This window comes from Trachemys scripta, chromosome 3, assembly GCF_013100865.1.
Source record: "Trachemys scripta elegans isolate TJP31775 chromosome 3, CAS_Tse_1.0, whole genome shotgun sequence".
NCBI classification, from domain to species: Eukaryota; Metazoa; Chordata; order Testudines; family Emydidae; genus Trachemys; species Trachemys scripta.
The window spans coordinates 91024358-91048834 of record NC_048300.1 but is presented as its reverse complement, the minus strand read 5'-3'; the positions used below and the strand labels follow the sequence as shown (position 1 = coordinate 91048834).

Here is a 24477-nt window from a genome sequence, read left to right as displayed (position 1 = left end):
TTAGGCACTGGTATCTGAGAGGGGGCAGAGCTTATGGCCCCACACTCTGATTGGTGTCTCCCAGTGGCTAAGTTAGATGACTTCCCCACCTAGCATGCTGATTTTTGTGGGTAGCATTCTTAGGCACCTCTCTGTCCCCATTCAATATAGAGGGATCTTGGGTGCTTAACTCACCCTCGTGTATCGCAGTATTGTTCCTGGATTTTCTAGGTGCTGTGACATTCAACATTGCAATGTCTAAGTACCTTTGTGTATCCCACCCCCGTGCCTCAGTTCCTCATCCTATGGCTAGTGTTATGCTGGAGATCACATCATAATGGTCCCTTCTCAGCTTATAATCTATTAAATCAATTAACCTATTTATTTGTAAATTCTTAGGAATATTCATTCTGTACATTTGGGGTGCATACACTATATTATTTGTACATAATAAAGAGATACGGGGACCTCATTGTCCACCCCCTTTGACTTTATATAGTTGTTTACACCTGTGTATTTCGTTCTGGTAGCATTTTACACCGACTTTGAACCGGTGTAAATTACAATGTGCAAAGCATTGGAGATTCCAACACACTGGTGAAACCCTAGTCCATTTGAGTAGTGGGGCCAGGAGTTCACCTACTATCCCTGTTTTAAGTGGAAATATCAGAAGTACCCCCAAAATTTGAGTGGTTCGGAATGACATTGTCCATAGGTTCTCAGGGCTGTGCAAGCTAAAATCGATGTCTCTACCTCCTGTGTGTGCCAGTTATCCCTTCTCACCTGACTCAGCAACTTTGCAAGTGTATACTCAGCAGAACTTTGATTATCCAGGCCTCAATTATCCTAAATCCCCTGTTATCAAAAAGAGGGTCACATGCATTAATCATGTTAAAAATCCACTTAATTACCTGAAACCTTGATTATTCAGATTTATTCAGTGTTTCACATGCCACTTGAGTAATAAAGTTTGTACTGTCTTTGTAAAATGCTATGTTTAACCAATTTTCTTTTTCTTTCACTTACCTCTGAAATTTTGCTTAATGAGCCTTATTCTTAATGGGACTAACCCCGGGGGCTTCTTGCCAGTCCTCAGTGCACTCAAGGTTTTCACCTGTCAGAAGGTCAATTTCATTTAATGTGTTATTTTTTCTGTGTCATGTAACAGAGATTATTATGTACTACCACTTTTATCTAGGCATCATTAATTCATTTTTAAGATGTCAAAGGTCCCCCTAATGACCAGTCTGATGAGACATTGATCTTCATTAAAATCAAAGACCAAAACAAGCAACAGGTGGTTGTGATAATTAAGGGGCGAGAAGGGATGTGAACAGGCTCTCCTAGCTGCATTAGCTTCTGCCCTACACTTTATTCCTAGAAAGGGGCTAGGCACAGGCACATCAGAAGGATTAATGACCACTTGGTTCCAGTCCTGAGTTAAGCTGTCAAATGGGCTGAGGGAGCAAAAGGAGGAGCTGCTCCACTGCACGCATGCTCCAAGATCCATTGCACTGGTTTCAAGGCCAGAGATCGGCAACCTTTGGCGTGCAGCACGCCAGGGTAAGCCCCCTGGTGGGCCGGGCCGGTTTGTTTACCTGCCACGTCCAGAGGTTCGCCGCGCCAGACCAATGGGGGAGGCAGGAAGCAGCGGCCAGCACATCCCTCGGCCCGCGCTGCTTCCCGCCGCCCCCATTGGCCTGGGACAACGAACTGCAGCCAGTGGGAGCTGCGATCGGCTAAACCTGCGGACGCGGAAGGTAAACAAACCGGCACGGCCTGCCAGGGGTCTTACCCTGACGAGCCACGTGCCAAAGGTCGCCAATCCCTCTTCAAGGCCTTCTTGCCTACTAATTCTGCATGCCATCCTCTTCTCATTAGGGACAATAAGGCATCAACTCTGAAAGGATAAAATCTCTGAGTTGTTGCTATACTTTTCCCCCTCCTGTAGATTTTCACACTGAAGAGGAATGTTCCTATTCTAAAGCACCATTTAAAAATACTATTCTAACTGGCTATGCCCAATCCACACAGGCCATAGGGCTTTTGAAAATAATCACCTGGGTGTAGAAAAGTGCATGCTGATAATCACCAGTTTGCACACACAGCAGGTTCTTTGACCTTTCTCCTCCTTTCCCTTACAACTCCAATGCCCCCTGATGATATGTCACTTTAGAAAAAGGAAGAATATTCCCCATTATCCAGACTTATATACCTCAAATAATTATTTTCCAACTGTGAAGTCCTATAGCATCTTTTCCCCTCCTCCTCCCAGTGCTAATGAACTGAGGTACTTCATCAGAATTTGCTGCTCCCTCTTCTATGGTAGCCGCTTTAACCTCCACTAGTAATGCAAATATAGCACCTGTGTGAGGCACATTGTTCTTGGTATGGAGTCAAAATAACTCCCAACCCCCAAAATGGATGCTACTCAGCCATCTTGCCTTTCCTGGATGTACAGTGACTAGACTTTAGAGCTTTACACAAGGGGCATCATTTCAGATTCGGGGGGAGGCAAGTTTAACCATGATTCCAGGGGCTACTTAGGCACCTGAAAACTGTAGGTTTTTTTAAAATAATAACTTAGAAACTGGCTCATAGGAGCACTGTATCAAATTCCTATATAAAAAAAAGATAATTAAATAAATATTAGACCCACTCAACTCTAATATTAACATGTTCTTATATCTTGTGTCAAGTCACTTAAGGGACCCTGCTTAGGTTTAAAATTTTAATTTATATTCTTACTTTGTTGCTAATTCTTGAATACAACAATTGAAACAATTGTAGAAAAAAACTGGATTACTTTCTATCAGCTTGGAATAGATCATTTAACTTTGGAAACATCCTACCAGGGCAAGGTCCCGTGAGTTTATACTGCACCTGCCTGGGGCTGTAGGGGTGTTACCCCACTATGGATAATAGACTAGAAATTGACCTCCAACAGGAGCGAAACTGATACTTTCGAGTCACTTTCACAGTATTGCCAACCCCAAATATTCAAAAATCATGAATCAGGCACACCAAAAATCATGAGATTGGCTTTAAATCACGAGATTATGTAAAAATGACAGATTTAGTGTTCTTTTTATTTGCCTTCTGCTTTTTGAGCCTTTAGGGTGCACTGGGGTCACATTTTGAAGCTTTCTCCACAGCCATGAGGACAAGAAACTTCATTTTTCTTTAAGAATGAAGTCTGAAATCATCACATATCCACTTGACTTCAGGAGCTGGGGTTTTAAGGAAAACAATAATTATCATGAGGAGTCCTTGTGGCACCTTAGAGACCAAGGCCTGGTCTACACTATGAGTTTATCTTGAATTTAGCAGCATTAAACCAAATTAACCCTGCACCCGTCCACACAACGAAGCCCTTTACTTCGATATAAAGGGCTCTTAATATCAATATCTGTACTCCTCCCCAACGAGGGGAATAGCACTGAAATCGGTATTGCCATTTCAAATTAGGGTTAGTGTGGCCGCAATTCGACGGTATTGGCCTCCGGGAGCTATCCCACAGTGCACCATTGTGACCGCTCTGGACAGCAATCTGAACTCGGATGCACTGGCCAGGTAGACAGGAAAAGCCCCATGAACTTTTGAATTTCATTTCCTGTTTGCCCAGCGTGGAGAGCGCAGGTGACCATGCAGAGCTCATCAGCACAGGTAACCATGCAGTCTGAGAATTGAAAAAGAGCACCAGCATGGACCATACGGGAAGTACTAGATCTGATCGCTAATGGGGAGAGGATTCTGTGCTAGCAAAACTACATTCCAAAAGACGAAATGCCAAAACATTTGAAAAAATCTCCAAGGGCATGATGAAGAGAGGCTACAATAGGGATTCACTACAGTACCGCGTGAAAGTTAAGGAGCTCAGACAAGCCTACCAGAAAACCAAAGAAGCAAATAGAAGGCCCAGGGCAGAGCCGCAGACATGCTGCTTCTACGCTGAGCTGCATGCAATTCTCGGAAGGGGGGCACCACCACTACCCCACCTCTGACTGTGAATTCCGAGAAGGGGGTAATCTCAGCCATGCCTGAGGATTCTGCGGACAGGGAAGAGGAGGAGGAGGAGGATGACAACGAGCTTGCGAAGAATACACAGCACTCCGTTCTCCCCAACATCCAGAATCTTTTTCTCAGCCTGACTGAAGTACCCTCCCAACCCCCAGACAATGAGGCCATGGAAGGGACCTCCGGTGAGTGTACCTTTGTAAATATAAAACATGGTTTAAAAACAAGCGTTTTTTAATGATTAATTTGCCCTGAGGACTTGGGATGCATTCACGGCCAGTACAGCTACTGGAAAAGTCTGTTAACGTGTCTGGGGATGGAGCGGAAATCCTCCAGGGACATCTCCATGAAGCTCTCCTGGAGTACTCCAAAAGCCTTTCCTCAAGGTTTCTGGGCAGTGCAGCCTTATTCCGTCCTCCATGGTAGGACACTTGACCACGCCATGCTAGTAGCAAGTAATCTGGTATCATTGCATGACAAAGCCTGACAGCGTATGGTCCTGGTGTTTGCTGGCATTCAAGCAACATCCGTTCTTTATCTCGCTGTGTTATCCTCAGGAGAGTGATATCGTTCATGGTAACCTGGTTGAAATATGGGAATTGAATTAAGGGGACAGAGGTGGCCATTCCTATTGGGCTGTTTGCCTCTGGCTGAAAAGAAATCCTTTCCTGCAGTTAGCCAAGCGGGGGGGGGGGGGGGGGAGAGAATCATTGGCGCTGAGCTTTTCGCATTTGGCTAGCAGGGATCTTCCCTGATACCAGCCACGCGGTAGGGGGGAGGGATAAAGCGATCAACCCAGAGAATTGGATGAGGGGAGTTAGTTTGGTTTCTGCTGCTGCACATTAACAGGAAAACCACAGCACTCAACGGGCTTTGGTTGGTATGTGGGAAAGCAGGGCACTGCTTTTCTGAAGGCTACAGAAGCCGAAAGAATGGCTTACCATGGCCATATGCAAGCCGAATTCTGTTGCCCGGACCTGCGTTTTGCTCTCTAACACCAAAGCCGCAGGCACTCAATATTAAGATGCAAAATGTGACCTTGTACCGAAATCACATGTGCTATGTAATGTGAATAGTGTTGTTCACTGTGAAAGAGTATAAGCATTGTTCTGTAAAATTTATCTTTTTAAATACTTCTCTCCCTTTTTTCCCTCCCTCCCGCAGCTGCAAATTTTTCAAGCCTCCCTCCCCCGTCCCGAAGGCTATCTCAGATAAGGCGGCGAAAAAAAAAGGACGTGAGATGAAATGTTCTCTGAAATCATGGAATCCACCCGCAATGAAAGAGCTCATCTGAATGAGTGGAAGGACACGGTATCAAAGTACAGAAAAGATGCCAGTGAACGTGAGGCCATGAGGGACGCTCGAGATGAGAGGTGGCAGGCTGCAACGCTGGGGCTGCTACCTGATCAAACGGACATGCTCTGGTGAATGGTGGAGCTTCAGGAATGGCAGCAGGATCACAGAGTGCCGCTGCAGCCGCTGTATAACCTCCCTCTCCCCTCACCATGTTCCATAGCCTCCTCACCCAGACGTGTATGAACACGGGAGGGGAGGCTCCGTGCACCCTCCCAGTCTACCCCAGTGGACAGCCCAAGCAAAAGGCTGTCATTACTTTGAAATTTTTTAGTAGCCTTTTCCTTCCCTCCTATTCTCCTCCCAAACCCCACCCGGGCTACCTTATCAGTTCTCTCCATATGTTTATAATCATTTAATAAAGAATACATGATTTTTAAACAATAGTGACTTTATTTCCTTTGAAAGCAAGCTGTGATCGAAGGGGGGAGGGTGGTTTCCTTACAGGGAATGAGTCAATCAAGGGGGCGGGTTTTCAACAAACAGAACTTTCACACCGTAGCCTAGCCAGTCATGAAACTGGTTTTCAAAGCTTCTCTGATGCGCAGCACTTCCTGGTGTGCTCTTCTAATCGCCCTGGTGTCTGGCTGTGCCTAATCAGCAGCCAGGCGATTTGCATAAGCCTCCCACCCCGCCATAAAGGTCTCCCCCTTACTCTCACAGAGATTGTGGAGCACACTGCAAGCAGCAATAACAATGGGAATATTGGTTTGACTGAGGTCTGAGCGAGTCAGTGACGTGTGCCAGCGACCAAATGCACATTCTACCACCATTCTGCACTTGCTCAGCCTGTAGTTGAACAGGTCCTGACTACTGTCCAGGCTGCCTGTGTATGGCTTCATGAGCCATGGCATTAAGGGGTAGGCTGGGTCCTCAAGGATAAACTATAAGCATTTCAACATCCCCAACGGTTATTTTCTGATCTGGGAAGTAAATCCCTTGCTGCAGCCATTTAAACAGATTAGTGTTCCTGAAGACACGAGCGTCATGAACCCTTCCCGGCCAGCCCACGTTGATGTTGGTGAAACGTCCCTTGTGATCCACCAGTCCTTGCAGCACCATTGAAAAGTACCCCTTGTGGTTTATGTACTGGCTACCCTGGTGCTCTGGTGCCAAGATAGGGATATGGGTTCCATCTATCGCCCCACGACAGTTAGGGAATCCCATGGCAGCAAAGCCATCCACTATGATCTGCACATTTCCCATAGTCACTACCTTTGGTAGCTGCAGCTCAGTGATTGTTTTGGCTACTTGCATCACAGCAGCCTCCACAGTAGATTTGCCCACTCCAAATTGATTCCCGACGGACCGGTAGTTGTCTGGCGTTGCAAGCTTCCACACGGCTATCGCCACTCGCTTCTCAATTGTGAGGGCTGCTCTCATCTTGGTATTCTGGCACTTCAGGTCGGGGAAAGCAAGTCACAAAGTTCCATGAAAGTGCCCTTACGCATGCGAAAGTTTCGCAGCCACTGGGAATCGTCCCACACCTGCAACACAATGTGGTCCCACCAGTCTGTGCTTGTTTCCTGGACCCAGAATCGGCATTCCACAGCTATAACCCGCCCCATTAACAGCATGATCTCCAAAGCGCCGGGGCCCGCGGTTTGATAGAATTCCATGTCCATGTCCTCATCACACTCGCTGCCATAGCCTACTCCTCCTCGCCTGGTTTTGCAGGTTCTGGTTCAGCATAAACTTCACGATAACGCGCGAGGTGTTTACAATGTTCATGACTGCTGTCTTGAGCTGAGCGGGCTCCATGCTTGCCATGGTATGGTGTCTGCACTGTTCACCCAGGAAAAAGGCGCAAAAAGGTTGTCTGCTGTTGCTTTCCTGGAGGGAGGGTGAGGATGTACCCAGAACCACCCGCGACAATATTTTTGGCCCCATCATGCATTGGGATGTCAACCCAGAATTCCAATGGGCGGAGGAGACTGCCAGAACTATGGGATAGCTATGGGGTAGCTACCCACAGTGCAACGCTCCGGAAGTCGATGCTAGCCTCAGTACATGGACACACACCACCGAATTAAGGTGCTTAGTGTGGCCGAATACACTCGACTTCATACAATCAGTTGTCAAAAATCGAGTTCTGTAAATTTGGATTAATCCTGTAGTGTAGACATACCCTAACAAATTAATTTGGGCATAAGCTTTTGTGAGATATAACCCACTTCATCAGATGCATAGAGTGGAAAATACAGGAAGCAGGTATAAATATACAGCACATGAAAAGATGGGAGTTGCTTACCAAGTGGGGAGTCAGTGCAAAAGACCAATTCAATTAGGGTGGATGAGGCCCATTCCCAACAGTTGACAAGAAGTGGTAATATCAACAGAGGGAAAATTATTTTTGAAGTGACTCAGCCTGTAGCGTAGTGTAGCTAGGCCTGAATAAAGACTTGGAGTGGTTGGATCACTACAAAAAATAATTTTCCCTCTGTTGATATTACCACTTCTTGTCAACTGTTGGGAATTGGCAACATACACCCTAATTGAATTGTCCTCGTTAGCACTGACCCCCCACTTGGCAAGGTAACTCCCATCTTTTCATGTGCTCTATATTTATACCTGCTTCCTGTATTTTCCACTCCATGCATGTAATGAAGTGAGTTATATCCCATGAAACCTTATGCCCTAATGAATCTGTTAGTCTCTAAGGTGCCACAAGGACTCCTCATTGTTTTTACTGATACATACTAACATGGCTACCCTTCTGAAATAATTATCATGAGACTCATGACAAAATCATGAAAGTTGGCAACAACACTGCTTTCATTTCTGTTTAAAGGCTAGTTACTTTCCAGAGGGCTCTTAAACACAACACTACAGTGATTGAGTTGCAGTTCTCACTGGAGAATATTTAAAATCAAAAACCAAGAGAATTCCATATTTTAAAGTTGAGAAAAAAATTGAGACTTTTGAAGTATATCAGGGCCACTGCAGGCAGGAAAGGAAAATAAACAGGCACAGAAGCTCTGGGCAGCTCTTCCATTTGAAAGAAAGTTGGAGGGTCAAATCTTCTAGTCCTTAATCCAGTAAACCTTCTATTGCCGTCAGTGCCTCCACTCACATATATTAACATGTGCTTAATAACTATACCTTTCATACTTAAATATCTGAGCCACATTTAAAATGTGGAATTCTCTTGGTTTTGGCCCCTTTTCAGGCTACACTCCCAAATCTCCCCCTTTTCTCAATGTAACCTTGGCTCAGAGTTGCCTGGCTGTATTTTTTCTGAGTCCCTTGTGTTCCCTCTAAAAGAACCCCCCCCCTTTCCCTCCCCCTCCACCTCCACAGAGGGATTCCTGTTTTACAGACTAAACTTCCAGATCCTTAATTTAATCACCATCCCTTTCTTATCTTAATCACCCTGCTTCTGTTTGTAAACAAAATACTGACTCCCTGCCCCAGGGGCACATCTCCTCCACAGAATTCACATTTCACACTAATGCTGTGCTGTAGTTAAAACCTCCATCTGGGAGCTCGCACACTTCCTGTACGGAAACTCAGGGGGAAGTATTCCTCCCCCTTCCCCAATGGCACCACAGCCTTACACACGCCTATGCAACTCTGACACATCTAGGATGACCAGATGTACCAATATTAGGGGCTTTGTTCTTATATAGGACCCTATTACTCCCACACAGTCCCCCATCCTGATTTTTCACAATTGCTATCTGGTCGCCATAGACACACTCACTTTTCCCTGCTCTGCAGGCAGGAAGTGCATTGATGCTGAGCAGTGGCTGAGCTAGGCCTGAGCAATGTTTAATGCAGAATATGGAGCAGTCACACTGCTAGCTATGTTTCCTGCTTCCTGTTCACTGGGAGTTAACTTTTTTCTCTCACTTGCAGTGGAGCCCCTTTGACTTCAGGAATGTGACAGCAAAAGAATTTGGTCCAAGAAATGCTGAGCGGGCAGGCTGCTTCTGGAAATGCACAGGAGGATCTCAGTGCAGCTTTGGAATGAATGTTACACTTAAAAATGCCAACCTGTCCAAACAAGCAGTGTGTAAATAAAATACATGCCCACAGCCTTCGAATGTGGTGTCTTTGGGTCCCTTCCTTGTAATGTTAGCAAATCTTGTAAAATCTCCACACCTTGATAAAATTATCATTAAATTGATCAAGCAGAAGTTTCTCTGGTCACAATTCTTAGGCTTCGTGAAAAGCAGATCACAAGTCTGTTTGCCTATCATTTCACAACCTGTTGCCATATGGTAAATCACATTTTACTAGATACAGCAAACTCCCACTGAAACTATCTAATAAGAGGGTAATCCCGCATTAACCTTCCCTGACTCATTATGTTAATCAATTGCATTTTACACACCTTATAAACTCAGCCTGTTGAATCCCTAGCTTCAGGTCACATTTTCTCTATTGATGCTGGTGCTTTCTTGTGCTCCAAGACAGGAGCAGGTACCAGCTCCTGGGGAAGGACAGATTGGAAATGACTTTATCGTAAGTGCCATTGCTGCCAGTGGCTGGATCCAAAAGAATATACTGCATTTGGGAAAGATAGCTGTGTGGTTTGTCCTAGTAGCTGCCCTTCTGTCCCTCCTTCCCCTCGGTGAGGAAGAAGGAGTGAGCAGAACAAAGCTGGAGGTAACGAAGGCAAAGGGGATTTGTAAGACGGGAGTTCAGCCTCCCCCTCCTCGTCCCCCGTTTCCTCTGCCCGTGGGCTGTACAAGAGGGGTGGGGAGAGTTGATAGTCACCCAATCTTGGGAGGCTGGGACACAGCAGCCGGGTCACATGTCCTCCTTGTACAAGTTCGTTAAAAAGAACAAACGCCAAGAGAGAAAAGGCGACTCGCGTCCCTCTCCCTTTTCCTTCCCCCCCCCCAGCCGCAGGCTCCGCCTCTCCGCTCTTGTCCAGCCAGCACACACGCGTGCCGCCCATCCAGCTGTGGGAGCGCACGTGCGGGCGCGCGCATCTGGCGGGCGGGCGAGCGAGCGAAGCTTTGGCGTTTCTTTTGCGCAAGAACCCGCTCTCCCTCGCCAGCCAGCCAGCCGCCTGCTCCCCGGCGCCCCCTCCCCGCCCCTTCCCTGCAGCTCCCGGGTGCTCCTCGGGGGGGCTGAGGTGGCAGCTTCCAGCCGAAGACAATCGCGTGTCAGGCTCTGCGAGGCGCGCTGTGCATGTGTCAGTTCGCCGCTCCCCGCCGCCCGGTGCGCCTCGCTGGCTGCAGGCTGGGGTCGCTCCCTCTCCCCCTGGAGGCGGCCTGCGAGGGACGCCGCTGAGCCCGCCCGCTGCCCGCCCCGCAGTTTACCTGCTGCTCTGCGCGCTCCTCCGCCCAGCACCATGGACAGCTCCTTCCCCGCCAACTCCAGCGCGTGCGGCCCCTTCGCGCCTCCCTCGGCCGGCTGCCCGCCCCTTGCGCCGGGCATCTGGGGCAACCTGTCCGGGCGCCCGGAGGTGCCCGGCTGGAACCAGTCCGACCCCTGCAGCGGCACCAACAGCAGCCAGGGGGGAGGCAGCGGCAGCCCGTGCCCGGCGAGCGGGGTCAGCCCCTCCATGATCACAGCCATCACCATCATGGTTCTCTACTCCGTCGTGTGCGTGGTGGGGCTCTTTGGAAACTTCTTGGTCATGTATGTCATCATCAGGTAAGGGGCTGGGCAGGGGGCAGAAGGAGGCTGCCCCGGGGCCAGGGGGAGCTGTGTTCACGCACGGAGGCTGGGGGCCGGAGGGAGAGAGACCAGGGAGGGTATAAAGCACCAAACTCTTTTTCTTATTCGTCACTTTCCTCGGCACCGCTCGCAACCCGGGAGCAGCTACATGGCGCCGGACAGTGCGATTGCTTGACACCGGGGTGGGGAGAGAGGGGACAGGATGTCTTTGCCTTGATGAGGCTGGCTGGAAGTGGGGCGGGGGAATCATCCTTGAATTGCTCGGCTGAAAGTAGGGTCCTGCTTGGAGATACTTTCCACACCAAGCTCTGTCTCTCCCGCCCCGGTTGTGCTGGCCACCTGGAGAGGGTCTGAGATTCTTGCAAGTTGCCTCTGCCTGCTTCAGAGACACGGGACTGGAGGATCTTTTAGACAGACCTCTCCGTTTTCCTCTTTCTGCTTTGTGACTAATCGCAGACGATATTAATGTATTGCTAAAATACCCTATGGGAGGCGTGTTGCCTCTGCTAGGGGTAAACTGAAGAGGTGCTGGGGAAAAATTGCACGCTAGATCTGGTAGTGAGAGAAAAATATTTCACAAAGATCAGATCAGAGGAAGGCAACGGACCTTTCTGCCTGATGAAGGAAATTTCAGCAAGGGTCAGAGGTGAGCTGACTAAACGAATAATAATAAATTAGAGAGAAAGAAACTAACACAACGCGCCACAGAGGCAAAAGTGAGGGCTACTTGTTTAGGTGGCAATTTATAATCTTCATGGCTGTGTTATTTATAATCTGATAATCACTACCTGAGAGTCCAGAACAAATGCTCACAAATAAGTGGAGATAAATGCATTTGCTCAGAACATTTGTGATGTGCTTTCACACGGAACTCTAGCATACTAGCTAAGGAGACAGAAGGATTAAAACTATGATTCTTTAACACTACACACACGTGAATATTATAACACCTAACCTTTTACACACACACACACCCCTACCTTTCTTCCTGGGGCTCTGTAGTCTCCCCCTTAAAATTAATGACAAAATTCCCACTGACCTCTACTAAGGAAAGGATCGGGCCCATTAAAACTAATTACTTCTTTTTCGGTGTTGTTGCAATCTTTCTTAGCTTTCTCACAGATATTCCAAATTCCAGATAAATATATTTACTAGTGGGACAACTGTTATTCAAAGGAGCCATTTAAGATTTAAAGGGTTTTTTAAAAATAAGTTGCAGTTGCTTCATGACTGAGTCCTCTACACTTGCAAATCAGATTTCTTAATACCATGAAAGTAAGAGAGGAATGAAATTTGCTCCTTACATTTGTCTAACATTTGGGAGAAATCAGATTACAATAACTTTCTCTTAGAAAACAGCACCATCTATTGAAAGCAATGATTGCAATAGATGGAATTGCTGTAGGAAATTGAGGTTTCATTTAGAATACATATTCTTGTGAGAAACAACACCTTTCTTGCATTAATTTTAATGTAATTTTTAAAGGTTTTCATGATGTGATGAGAAGAGGAAATAGAAATAATTCTATATATTAAAGCAAGGTGATATGTTGTTATCCTGAGTGGTCCTGAAGTTATAAACTGTTAGTGTTTTAAATAAATAAAAATAATATGATGCCTTACCAAAGGCAAAACCAGATTTGTAGTTATTTTCTAAAATTGTTGTTTTTCACTAGTTTAATCTTGTTGTTTTAAAATACGTTGTATTTTCCAGGGAATACAAGCAGAAGGGAACTTTTTAATGTCTGAGTCAATCTGGGACTAATTTGACAGATTGGTGCAGCAGGGCACAATTAGCAGGAATAGCATGGAAAGTAGTTGCTAGTGATGAGTGCCATATTGTAACTGAAAGGGCAGAATGGAGACAGTCCCACAGCAACTGCTTGCATTACAGCAGCAACCACTGAAACTTCACAATAGACATATTTCCCAATACTGAAAATCTTAACTGCAAAAGTACAGGATTTGAGATATTGATGAGAGTAGAAATTTGTCTCACCCACAGTATATATTTAAGAGCAGTAGTATCATGCTAGTGAATTTATGGCACACCAATTAATAAGCCAACTTGGTAGACAGGGTTAATGTAAATGGAGATTCAGTAATATGAATCATTGGTTCCAGTTGGAGTTGTCCTATCCCAGGCCAGTGAGCTGTTGTTTCAAATTACCCTTTAGGAACTGGATTTTAAATTGAAATAGCTGGAAAGATTCTATACCACTCTGTGATTTTATCCAATCAGCAAAACATGCCATTTCCTGGCAACTTTCCAGCTGTACAAATACTTCTAAATGGCATGATGACCATATTTGTTTGATACATGTATTGAATGTATTCCACTGGGGAAAATCAGATGCATAATATAACAGAGTAAGGATGCTTGTAAATAAGTACTGGTTTGAGGTGGTTTAGTTATGCCAGTTGTACCTGCTAAATATCCAATAACTGATAGTACCATTTTAACAATTTTTGCCTTTATTATTATTTGTATTACAGCATCACCAAGAAGCCTCAGTGTCCTAGACATAATACATAGTCATTTTAAGGGACAGTCTTAGCCCCAAAGAACTTACAATCTAAATAGACAAGACAAAGAGTGGGAGAAAGGAAGTATTATTCCTTTCATTTTACAGATGGGGATATGAGGCACAAAGAGGTTAAGGGTGGGATCCATAAAGGTACTTAGGCACCTAAGTCCCCGTTTTTGGCACCAATTGAGATTTACCAAACTCCTGCTTGGCTGCCACATAACCTTATAAGTGGCTAAAGTCACACAGCACCTATGTTTTTGCAGTAAAAGTTCCCTATGCGCCTGTGTTCCTGCCTGTGGACATGTGCACTGCTGCCTCATTCTAGGTATCTGGGTACTGTGACAGACCCAGACCAGTGGGGTACAGGAGTCTGGTAGAGGGCAAATATACTGGTCACTGGATGAGTAGTTTTCTATTCCCTGAGTGAACAGAGCAGAGGCTATACTAGAGTAATCAGGAACCTGCTAGAACCAGTTAAGGCAGGCAGGCTAATTAGGACACCTGGAGCCAATTAAGAAAAAGCTGCTAGAATCAATTAAGGTAGGTTAATCAGGGCACCTGGGTTTTAAAAGGAGCTCACTTCAGTTTGTGGTGTGAATGTGAGGAGCTACGAGCAAGAGGTGCAAGGAGCTGAGAGGGTGTGCTACTGGAGGACTGAGGAGCACAAGTGTTATCAGACACCAGGAGGAAGGTCCTCTGGTGAGAATAAGGAAGGTGTTTGGAGGAGGCCATGAGGAAGTAGCCCAGGGAGTTGTAGCTGTCATGCAGCTGTTACAGGAGGCACTATAGACAGCTGTAGTCCACAGGGCCCTGGGCTGGAACCCGGAGTAGAGGGTGGGCCTGGGTTCCCCCCAAACCTCCCAATTGACTTGGACTGTGGGTTTTTCCTGAGGGGAAGGTCTCTGGGCTGTTCCCCAACCCACATATTGATGGATTTTCTTGCCTCAGAGATTCACTAAGTGCAGGACCCACCAAGATAGAGGAGGAACTTTGTCACAGAACCTACCTCCTGCCTAAGCCCCAGAGTGATTCACAAACCAGAGGAAGATACGTGTTTGGCTGCTTAAGTTTGGAGCAGGGCTGGGATTTGATGCAGTGGGCATGCTCAAAAGCTGCCTACCAGATTGGGCTCCTCAGGTGAGTTCACACAAAACAGCAAGGGATGAAGGGGATGAGACTACTAGCCCAGTGGTTAGGGTATGCAGGTGGAATAGGAGAGACTCCTGGTTTTAGTTCCCCCTCTACCCAATATGTAAAAGGGATTTGAATGGGGATCTGCCACCTTGCAGTTCAGTGCTTTAACCACTAAGCAGTAGAGTCATTCTAACTATCTGTGACTCAATTAATATTTAATTAAAATGGAACAACTTCAAGTGGAGAGATTGAGGGAGATCTGCACCAGAATATTCTATTATTTCAATGGGAGTTAGGCACCTAAATACCTTTGAGGAACTGGTCCTGGGTACCTTGGAGGATCAAGCCCAACAACAACAGTAATGAGTTGATCTTCAGAGGTGTTGAGCTTCAATAACTCCCAATAAACCTAGCTCCTTTGGAAATGTGATCGAAAGCACATGGGGTTGCCCCATAGTTAAGGTGAAAGCTCCATTAACAGTAGTCAAATATCTAGCTCCTCCAAAAAGAAAAGTTCTTTCTGAAATTTTGCACACCACATCTCATCCCTGGGTACATCATCTTTTCAGGAAGTTTGATAAGGTTAAGAAAAGGGGTTTTAAAATTATGAGTTTTGGGCCTTGATCATTCAAAGTCCTGAACATTATGCAAGGACAACTATAATCCTCCATGCTACTACTCAAGCCACTTGTGCATCTGGTCCCTTACTCTCCTGAGCAATGGGTTAAAAAAGGACAAGTCAAAGAGTGGAATATATAGGCCTAAACATGAATCTCAGTTTGCAAATTAGGTGCTTTGCTTATCTGTTTGCTCTTTTCCTTGACCAAATTTTTGCCACTACGGAGGAGTGACTTGACAGCTATTCAGCAGCATTCTCATTGATGCAGGATCAGATTCTCCAGCACTTTTTAACTTTAATTTATATGTACACCATTCTGTACCTGCATCCTGTCCAATCAGGGCCGGCTCCTGGGTTTTGCCGCCCCAAGCAGCCCAAAAAAAAAAAAAAAAAAAAAGCCGTGATCGCAATCTGCGGCACTTCCGCTGTGACTCTGCCGCCGCCGCTTCTTCGGCAGCAATTCGGCGACATGTCCTTCCCACCGAGAGGGAGTGAGGGACCCGGAGCCAAAGAGCTGGACGTGCCACCCCCTTCCGTGTGCCGCCCCAAGCACCAGCTTGCTACACTGGTGCCTGGAGCCGGCCCTGTGTCCAATCAAGTCCTGTGTAGCCAACTCTGAGTTGTTTCTGTCAGTGATGATCAAGCAGCTCCTCTGCTATGTTTCTGAGTGATACAATAGAACTCAGGTTTTATCACCCTCCATTGATTCCTTGACTATTGTGGCACTATATTAGCTATTTTCTTTATGGATTCCATATGAATATTAATTCCAAAATGAATAGGGTGCAGTAATGCTTTTCAAAAGACATGCTCAGAGCTTATGAAGGCGAATTATAATATTCTTAAATTAACATTTTAGTCGGCAAACATTGTTAAGCAACAACAAATGTGACTTCTAGCTATTGAGTGGCACATAGATACAGTGTGCTATTAGTAACACAGTGAATTCAGTTACCAAAGTGATCTATGGGTGCTGTCCTGCTCCCATTCATGTCAGTGGGAGATTTGTCATGGACGTGCATGGGAGGATTGTGGTTTAAGGGTCAGATCTTCAAAGCTCTTTAGGCACCTAACTTCCACTGATTTCAATGGGACGTAGCTGCCTAAATACCTTTGAGGATCTGAAGCTAAGACTTTAGCACTTCCAGAAAGATAATACAAATGTTGTCAACCATCCTTGACACTACACGGATGTCCGGAAAGATGGAATATTTACCTCAGAGCTCAATCCTGCAAGGTGCTGAGAGGAGCTTAGTGCCCACAACACCCAGTAAAGTCAATGGGAACTGAAGGCACTGCACACTTCTCAGAATTGGAGCCTTAACTGCATTTCTCATAAATTAAGACTGAAGTACCCTTGGTCTTGATGGTAAATGCCTTGTATCTTGATGGTAAATGATTTGCCTAGTACCATGAATGTGAAATTACAATGCAAGAATGGCCATACTGGGTCAGACCAATGGTCCATCTCGCCCAGTATCCTGTCTTCAGACAGCGGCCAATGCCAGGTGCAATCAGAGGGAATGAACAGGAGTGGGCAATTATCAAGTGATCCATCCCCTGTCATCAGGAATGCCGCCAGCTTTTCTGCCACGCTAGGCGGCGGAAGGTCCCACCCCGAAATGCCACCCCCACAGAGGCAGTGGAAGGTCCTGCTGCCAAAATACCGCCACAGTCACCGCCCCCCAAATTGTAGTGCCCTAGGCGACCACCTCGGTCGCCTAATGGGTTGCACCCGCCCTGCCTGTCATCCACTCCCAGCTTCTGGCACCTAGAAGCTTAGGACACCCAGATGAAAGGAGTCTTTGCCGAATGATAGAAAACAAAATTCCTCCCTTCAGATTTCTCAGGACACTTTTTTTACTAATGATTTAAAGAGAAGAGAAGCTGTGAGTCAGCCCAGTGAAATCAACGAAGTCTTTCAATTGGCTTCAGTGGGTTTTGGATCAGGCTCTGTAGGAACAAAAAATAACATTACTTTTACTTTTTATCACAAAATATGCTTTATATATTCAAACAATTGAAAATTGTATTGTTCTTTCAGTCCATACATGGTGGTTAGAGCCCAGCCTATTACCAGGGCATATTTCAGAGTCATCCCTTTGTGATCAGATGGAGAAGGGGAGCAGCAGGCAACAGCCAGTCCAGACTGCACCTGGCTGATCTGCGTGTGTTAGTTACAGCTAAAACAGGTCAATTTTTTTTAAAAAAAGTTATGGTTAAAAAATGGCCCTTTTTAAAACCAAATATTTCAAACACAACCCTTAACTTTCTCTAAGAATTTTGCTTGCCATGGCATTTTTCACATTTATCCCACTTTTTTACCAAAACTATTACCAATATTTTCCATGTGAAAGCTGGGAATTGTGATTCAGCATGGGTTGGCATCTAGTAATGTAAGTAACCATGACCCCTCGCTAGGTGATCCTGTGTTAGCATGGGGCAGGAGAAGAGGAGGAAGAAGAGTCCTCAAGGATCAGAAGCAGGAGGCAGAAGAAAGGTTGTTCAGGATTTGGATGAGGGGCAGTAAAGTAGGAAAATGGGTTTAGCAGGACAGTGAGGGGCAGTGGTGGAGGAGAAAGGGCCCTCGGAGCTTATGAGGGGAGGCAGAGAGAAGGTCTAGGGTCAAATTAAGCATATCCAGGGCACTAAGCACACCACACCATTAGAAATCGACCTAATGCTAAGATCATCTCTCTCATCTGAAGAGGCAGGGTGGCAGCATTGGGGTTCCCCCCAGTACTTAGCTCAGTAATTGAGGTGCATCTGCTTGGGTGAGTTGGTTGGACACACTGCACTCTTCTGCTCCTGCCACCCATACTGTGATTTGCTGGACCGGTGTTGGTAGGGTGCCTCAGAGCAGGGACCTGGAAGTTAACACCTCCTTGAGATGCACTGTGAGGTTCACCCCTCTCAGAGTGTAATTTTAGGGTCTCTGCATCAGCTGCACTGTAGGTGCATTTTCAAATTTTTCTTCACAACCAAGAAGACTAGAAACTTTTTTTTTTTTTTTAACTGAAAGACAACTGAAAGACATGTAATCGCAGGACTCCAGGAGCTGGGGCCAAAGTGCCTATGCCTCAATCCAGGCTCAGAGTGGGGTACAGAAGGGATGGAAAATCTTGATGCTGATGTGTAATTTTTTTATAGGAAAGCTTTTAGAAGGGGACTCAATGTTTCTTTTTCTTGTGTTATGTGTCAATGTTGGGTGAGGGTAATTTTTTCTTTGCTTATTTTGTGGAGAATATTGCTGATTTCTTCAGACTTTCTGCTTTTGACATGTGGTGTGTGTGTTTTTCTTTGCTAATGGCAACAGTGGGTTTATCTTGCTTGGTTTTCTTAATTGCTTTTTTGAGTGGTGAAACAGTGTTTTGGGGAGTGTTTACAAGTTTTGTGGGATGGGAGGGATTAGAATTTAATGTGGTGTTTGGAATGCTGTACATTAGAATCCCATTAATTTATTAATGACTAAGAGACCCACTGCTGAACTATTGGAATTGGCAAACGGCCTGATCCAAAGCCCAGAGAATTCAGTGGAAGTCTTTCAGTTGATGTCAGTGGGGTTTGGATCAGGCCCGATAGGAGCAAACAGTAAAAAAGCAAAGGTGACGAATCACAAAACATGCTTTATATATTCAAATACTTAAACTGTATGTTGTTGTTAATTACTGGATAATGTTCCAGGATATACTACTATAGCAGAATTTGTAAAATGAATGAATTCTGGGCAGTATGTTACCTCACTGTAACTATTTGATAATAGCATTTGCAGAGTAATGGAAAGAAACTGCATTTTTGTACAAATTATAGAGTGTGGATTAGCACATTCTACTGTGGGTTTTTGTATGCTATGTGCATGTTTCTGCAGTGTAGAGGCCCTGATCTAATAATGGTGTTATCAACAATGGAATTCTGTCAAATCTATTTGGACAACCCACCTCATGAAATTATACCTAACAATCACTCCAAGTGTAGAGCACTAAAACCAAATCCCACCATGAATGTTTTGGGGGAGGAGGGGTTGAAATAGTGCTGCAGTTTTAACTATGTGCAGTGTCTGGGACACTAACATCCCTTTTTCTATTTATAGTAGTATTATTTGTAGGGCTGTCAATTAATCACAGTTAGCTCAAGTGATTATCCTGAAACAAATTAATTCAATCTAAAAAATTAATTGCAATTAATCGCACTGTTAAATTTAAATTGGTATTCTATTATTATTTATTATAAATATTTTGGATGTTCTATATTTTCAAATCTATTGATTTCAGTTACATCACAGAATACAAAGTGTACAGTGCTCACTTTATATTTTTATTACAAATATTTGCATTGTAAAAAATCTAAACAAAAGAAATAGTATTTTTCAATTCACCTCAGACAAGTACTGTAGTGCAATCTCTTTATCGTCAGTGTGCAACATATAAATGTAGAACTATTTTTTTTACATAACTGCACTCAAAAACAAAACAATTTACAACTTTAGATCCTACAATTTCACTCAGTCCTACTTCTTGTTCAGCCAATCACTAAGACAAACAAGTTTGTTTACATTCACAGGCGATAATGTTGCCCACTTCTTATTTACAATGTCACCTGAAAGTGAGAACAGGCATTTGCATGGCACTATTGTAGCTGGCGTTGCAAGGTATTTACATGCCCGATGTGCTAAACATACGTATGCCCCTTAATGCTTTGACTTGTAGATTGCACTATTATGTTTCTTTTTTACAGTACAAATATTTGTAATAAAAAATAATATAAAGTGAACACTCTACACTTTGTGTTCTGCATTGTAATTGAAATCAATATGTTTGAAAATGTAGAAAAACATCTAAAATATTTATAATACATTTAAATTGGTATTCTATTATTGTTTAACTGTGCAATTAAAACTGCAATTAATCACGATTAATTTTTTAATGGTTTGACAGCCCTAGTTATTCGTTTGTTTTTAGTAGTCATACCAGGGTACTGACTTTCTTAAGCTTTTCCTTTAAGGCTATAATAGTATTTTATCAGAGCCGTCTGGAGGACAACAATTCTGGTTTGTGGCAGCTTTCAAAATTTTTGTACCGCACTAGCACAAAACCAAAACCTTTTGAATGTTTTCATGAAAAATAGAATTGTGTTGAAATGTCTGTTTTCAGATTGAAACATGAGGTTTTCTGGTCAGGAAGGTGTTTTGAGTCCGGGGCTCACTGGTTACTTCAGACCAGGACCGGCTCCAGGGTTTTTGCTGCCCCAAGCAGCAAGGAAAAAAAAAGCCGCTTTCTTCTTTGGCAGGAATTCGACGGCAGGTGCTTCCCTCCAAGAGGGACCCGCTGCCTAATTGCCGCGGAACAGCCCGACGTGCCGCCTCTTCCCCTTGGCCACCCCAAGCACCTGCTTGCTGGGCTGGTGCCTGGAGCAAGCCCTGCTTCAGACCACAGAGAGCAACTCTCATGCTCTATAGGTTGGTGGGTAGAGCACTGGCTGGGCTGTGGGAGATCCTGCTTCAAGTCCCTTGACTCAGTGATCTGGCATGGCAAACTCTGCAGTGAATCAAGGACTTGAACCTGGGTCTCTCTCAAGCCAGTGCAAACCAGTGATCAGCAGGCTATAGAGTATGAGAGTTTTTCTCAAGTATTTCAGCTTTGACAAAATGACACTTTGTCAAAAATGTTTCTTCCAGCACTAATTTTTACTTGCTCACTGTCTTGAAGCGGCACAAGAATTGAGTGCTGTTGGCATTGCATCGTGCAGGGATAGCATGCCAGTGCTGCTCATTTGGTATGAATTACCCTTTGTTTCATACCACTTTATACCTTTTCATTCCTTTGTATGTTTTGCACAAGGAGGTGGGATGACTGGGCCCAAGAAAGGTAGTTTTGGACTGAATTCTGATATAGATAGGTCAATGAAGGTGACGGAGAATGCTGTGCATGTGATGGAAGAAGACTCGACAACTCTTTCTCTGACAAGACGTAAAGCTTTAGTCATTATTCAGAGGGAAGAATAGGGGCCAAAAATGACAGATAGCAAGTGATTATGAATTAAGGCATTCATAGACAAAGACTTTGTCAACACCAGCACTTTTGTTGGCAAAAGTTTTGCCAGTCAGTGAAAAAACATACCTCTGATCAACATAAGTTTTACTGACAAAAGTGCCGGTGTGGACAAAGTCTCCTGCCGACATAGCTACTGCCACTCATTGGGGTTGGTTTAATTATGCCGGAGGAGAGCTCTTCCACCGAGATAGAGTGGCTATATACTATGCTGCTGTAAGATCCGTAGTGTAGCCATAGCTTAAGATGGGCACAGTTTGGACCAGGCATAGGTTGAATAACCAGACAAAAATTATTGTAAAGGAAATTTTATCAATATTCATGGGCTGGTTAGAAATATTTTAGATCCAAACTTTTTTTTTTAAACTTTGTATACACATTGGGGAGTAAGAGGCCAGCATAACATGGTGTGTACCACACGTTCTTACTTTTGTAGTAGTATTCTCCCTAGCCTCTAACTTCCCCCTCTTAAGTTTGTCATTAACTCTGTTCGTAACCCTTCTTTATTTAGGTCCAAAGACAGCTACACTTGTTTACATTATCCCCAAGGTACTCAAAATAAGGAAGGACAGTAGAATGTAAGTCCTTAGATTGTAAACTCTTTGGGTCAGGGATCCTGACACTTCTGTGTTCTTAGAGAAGCTGAGCACACTTTGGAAGTTAGATAAATGGTAAACAGTAATTTGATTATGGGTTGGGTGTGGGGGGGTTGGAAGGTCATTTTTGTTTCTATCAAAAATATCTTAACAGAGAAGAAAATAGTGCATGTTTTGAGTACTCAAACCATCACAGTTCCTGATTAGTAGTTAGCCCAGTGGTGATATGAAAAATGTACCCCAGTTATATGTTGCATTAAAGTCCATATGGCTAGCATTATTACTATGAAGTTATTGAACAGTTATGAGAAAATACCACCTGGTATTTCACATTAAATAACCTAAACACCATCGTAGCTATCAGTGTATTGATCCATGTCTTTTACATTTATAGAAAGACAGGTGTCTGTGTTTGCATACCATCTGTGGTTGAAATTTAGCCTGTGTAATCTCTACAGCTTGGTAAATGTTTGACTATAAAGCCATTTTTTCCCCTAGAGATCAAGGGAACCAAATTGATGAAAAGCATTTATACCTTAGTATTTATTTATTAGAATTTGAACAAAGGATGAACATGACTCAAATGCTCTTTTCTCTGCCTTTATTCAGCCTCATTAACAAAATCTATATTAACATTTTTTACATTGAAATATCACATTTAGGATAAATTGGGTGCCTTGGGGGATTGGTAATGGGCCACATAAGATTTCGTCTCATTTAAGTCTAGTCCAGACTGCCACTGACCAAAAGTTGATGTTACCATTTAGAGATTAATCCTGTGAGGTTATCCGATACCTCTGCTACACCCTTGGATGATTTGGTGCAACACATGTTACGATATCATATCTGGAAGCAAATACTGGGTGTAGAGAATGTTGTGTTTCATAAAAGGAATGTTATACAAATTACCACCACCATGCAACACAGGAACTCTGGGAAGAACTGTGCTTCTGAGGAATGTCCCTGAAGCACAATGCCTCTCAGACCAACCTCAGGGCAATACAGCTGTACCCCATGTTTTACTTTGCCTAATTAGCTTTATTTAGCTTGGTCATTAGATGCAACTGTGTAACAATCCTGCAACTCAGTTAATTATAACAATTGTGGTCATGAGATCAACATTATCATCTAAAGTTATTTGTCTTGCAAATGTCATACTAAGTGATTTAAGGCATTTGTAATCACTTCACATACAACTCAGTGATGAGTTTGCTGATTTTCCTTAAAAGCTAAGGACCACATTATATCCAAGAAGCTGCATGCACATCTGATGACCAGTTTTGACCCATATATTACAAAGCTAAAGTCACTCCACTTTGCTACTTGTTGTTCTCAACAAATAAATTAGTTATTATTGAACCAAATTCTGCCCTTACCTCCACTAATGGAAATTTGTAGTAAATTAATTTGCTCCAGAAGGATTACTCAGAACTTACCCTGGTGAGCCTAAAGACAGGATTTAGCCCAGGACTCGAAGTAATTTGCTGTTAAATGCAGAATGATTCTATTTTTATTGACTATGATTCATATGGAAATTTCCATCAGCGTTCAAACCAATAATTCATCTAGTCCAGTGTGCTGTCTGATCGTGGCTGTGACAATCAGGGTTCACACAGCACAGGGGGAGAACTGCCCCCAAATTGAGCATTTGAACCAACTGATTGCATACTTTATTATTGTACTACAAAAGTATCTCGAGTAAGGCCTTTTATGAAAGCTTGTGATGTTCTGAACTTGATGGTCATTCTGAGGTACATGTTATATACTATGATTATGAATCTGTAGAAAATTGCTCCTAACTAGTACAACTTCAGCTACACCTCACAGCAGGGAGGGGCACCTCCCAAGCCAGGTGTTTACAGGAAACCAGCTTCAACAAGTACCCATCCCTCACCCAGCCCAGGAGAAGGCAATGCTGGCCCATTAAAGTTAATGGGAAGACACTGAGACATCCGAAGAAGTGGGCTGTAGCCCACAAAAGCTTATGCTCTAATATAGGGTTACCATATTTCAACAAGCAAAAAAGAGGACGGGAGGAGCCCCGCCCCTGCCCCTCCCACTTCCCGCTCCCCCAGAACCCCCAACCCTCCCCCCGTTCCTTGTCCCCTGACTGCCCCCTCCTGGGACCCCTGCCCCTAACTGCCCCCCGGGACTCCACTCCCTATCTAAGCCTCCTTGCCTCTTGTCCCCTGACTGCCCCAACCCTTATCCACACCCCCACCCCCAGACAGACCCCTGGGACTCCCACGCCCCATCCAACCACTCCCCACCCCCTGACAGCCCCCCCCAGAACTCCCAACCCATCTAAACCCCTCTGCTCCCTGTCCCCTGACTGCTCCGATCCCTCTCCACACTCCTGCCCCCTGACAGCCCCCCCAGAACTCCCAACCCATCTAAACCCCTCTGCTCCCTGTCCCCTGACTGCTCCGATCCCTCTACCCACTCCTGCCCCCTGACAGCTCCCCCCCAGAACTCCCAGCCCCCTATCCCCCGCTCCTTGTCCCCTGACTGCCCCCTCCTGGGACCCCTGCTCCTAACTGCCCTCCAGAACCCCACCCCCTACCTAA

The 24477-nt window shown here is 44.7% G+C and overlaps 1 protein-coding gene across 1 annotated transcript in view; it reads left to right on the top strand.

Annotated features, from left to right (window-relative positions):
• The first annotated feature begins 10654 nt into the window (after nucleotides 1-10654).
• OPRM1 (opioid receptor mu 1) overlaps nucleotides 10655-24477 on the top strand; it is a 36760-nt gene continuing 22937 nt past the window's right edge. The window contains exon 1 of the mRNA XM_034765368.1: nucleotides 10655-10959. Within this exon, the coding sequence (XP_034621259.1) occupies nucleotides 10655-10959 (305 nt within the window). The remainder of the gene's footprint in view (nucleotides 10960-24477) is intronic.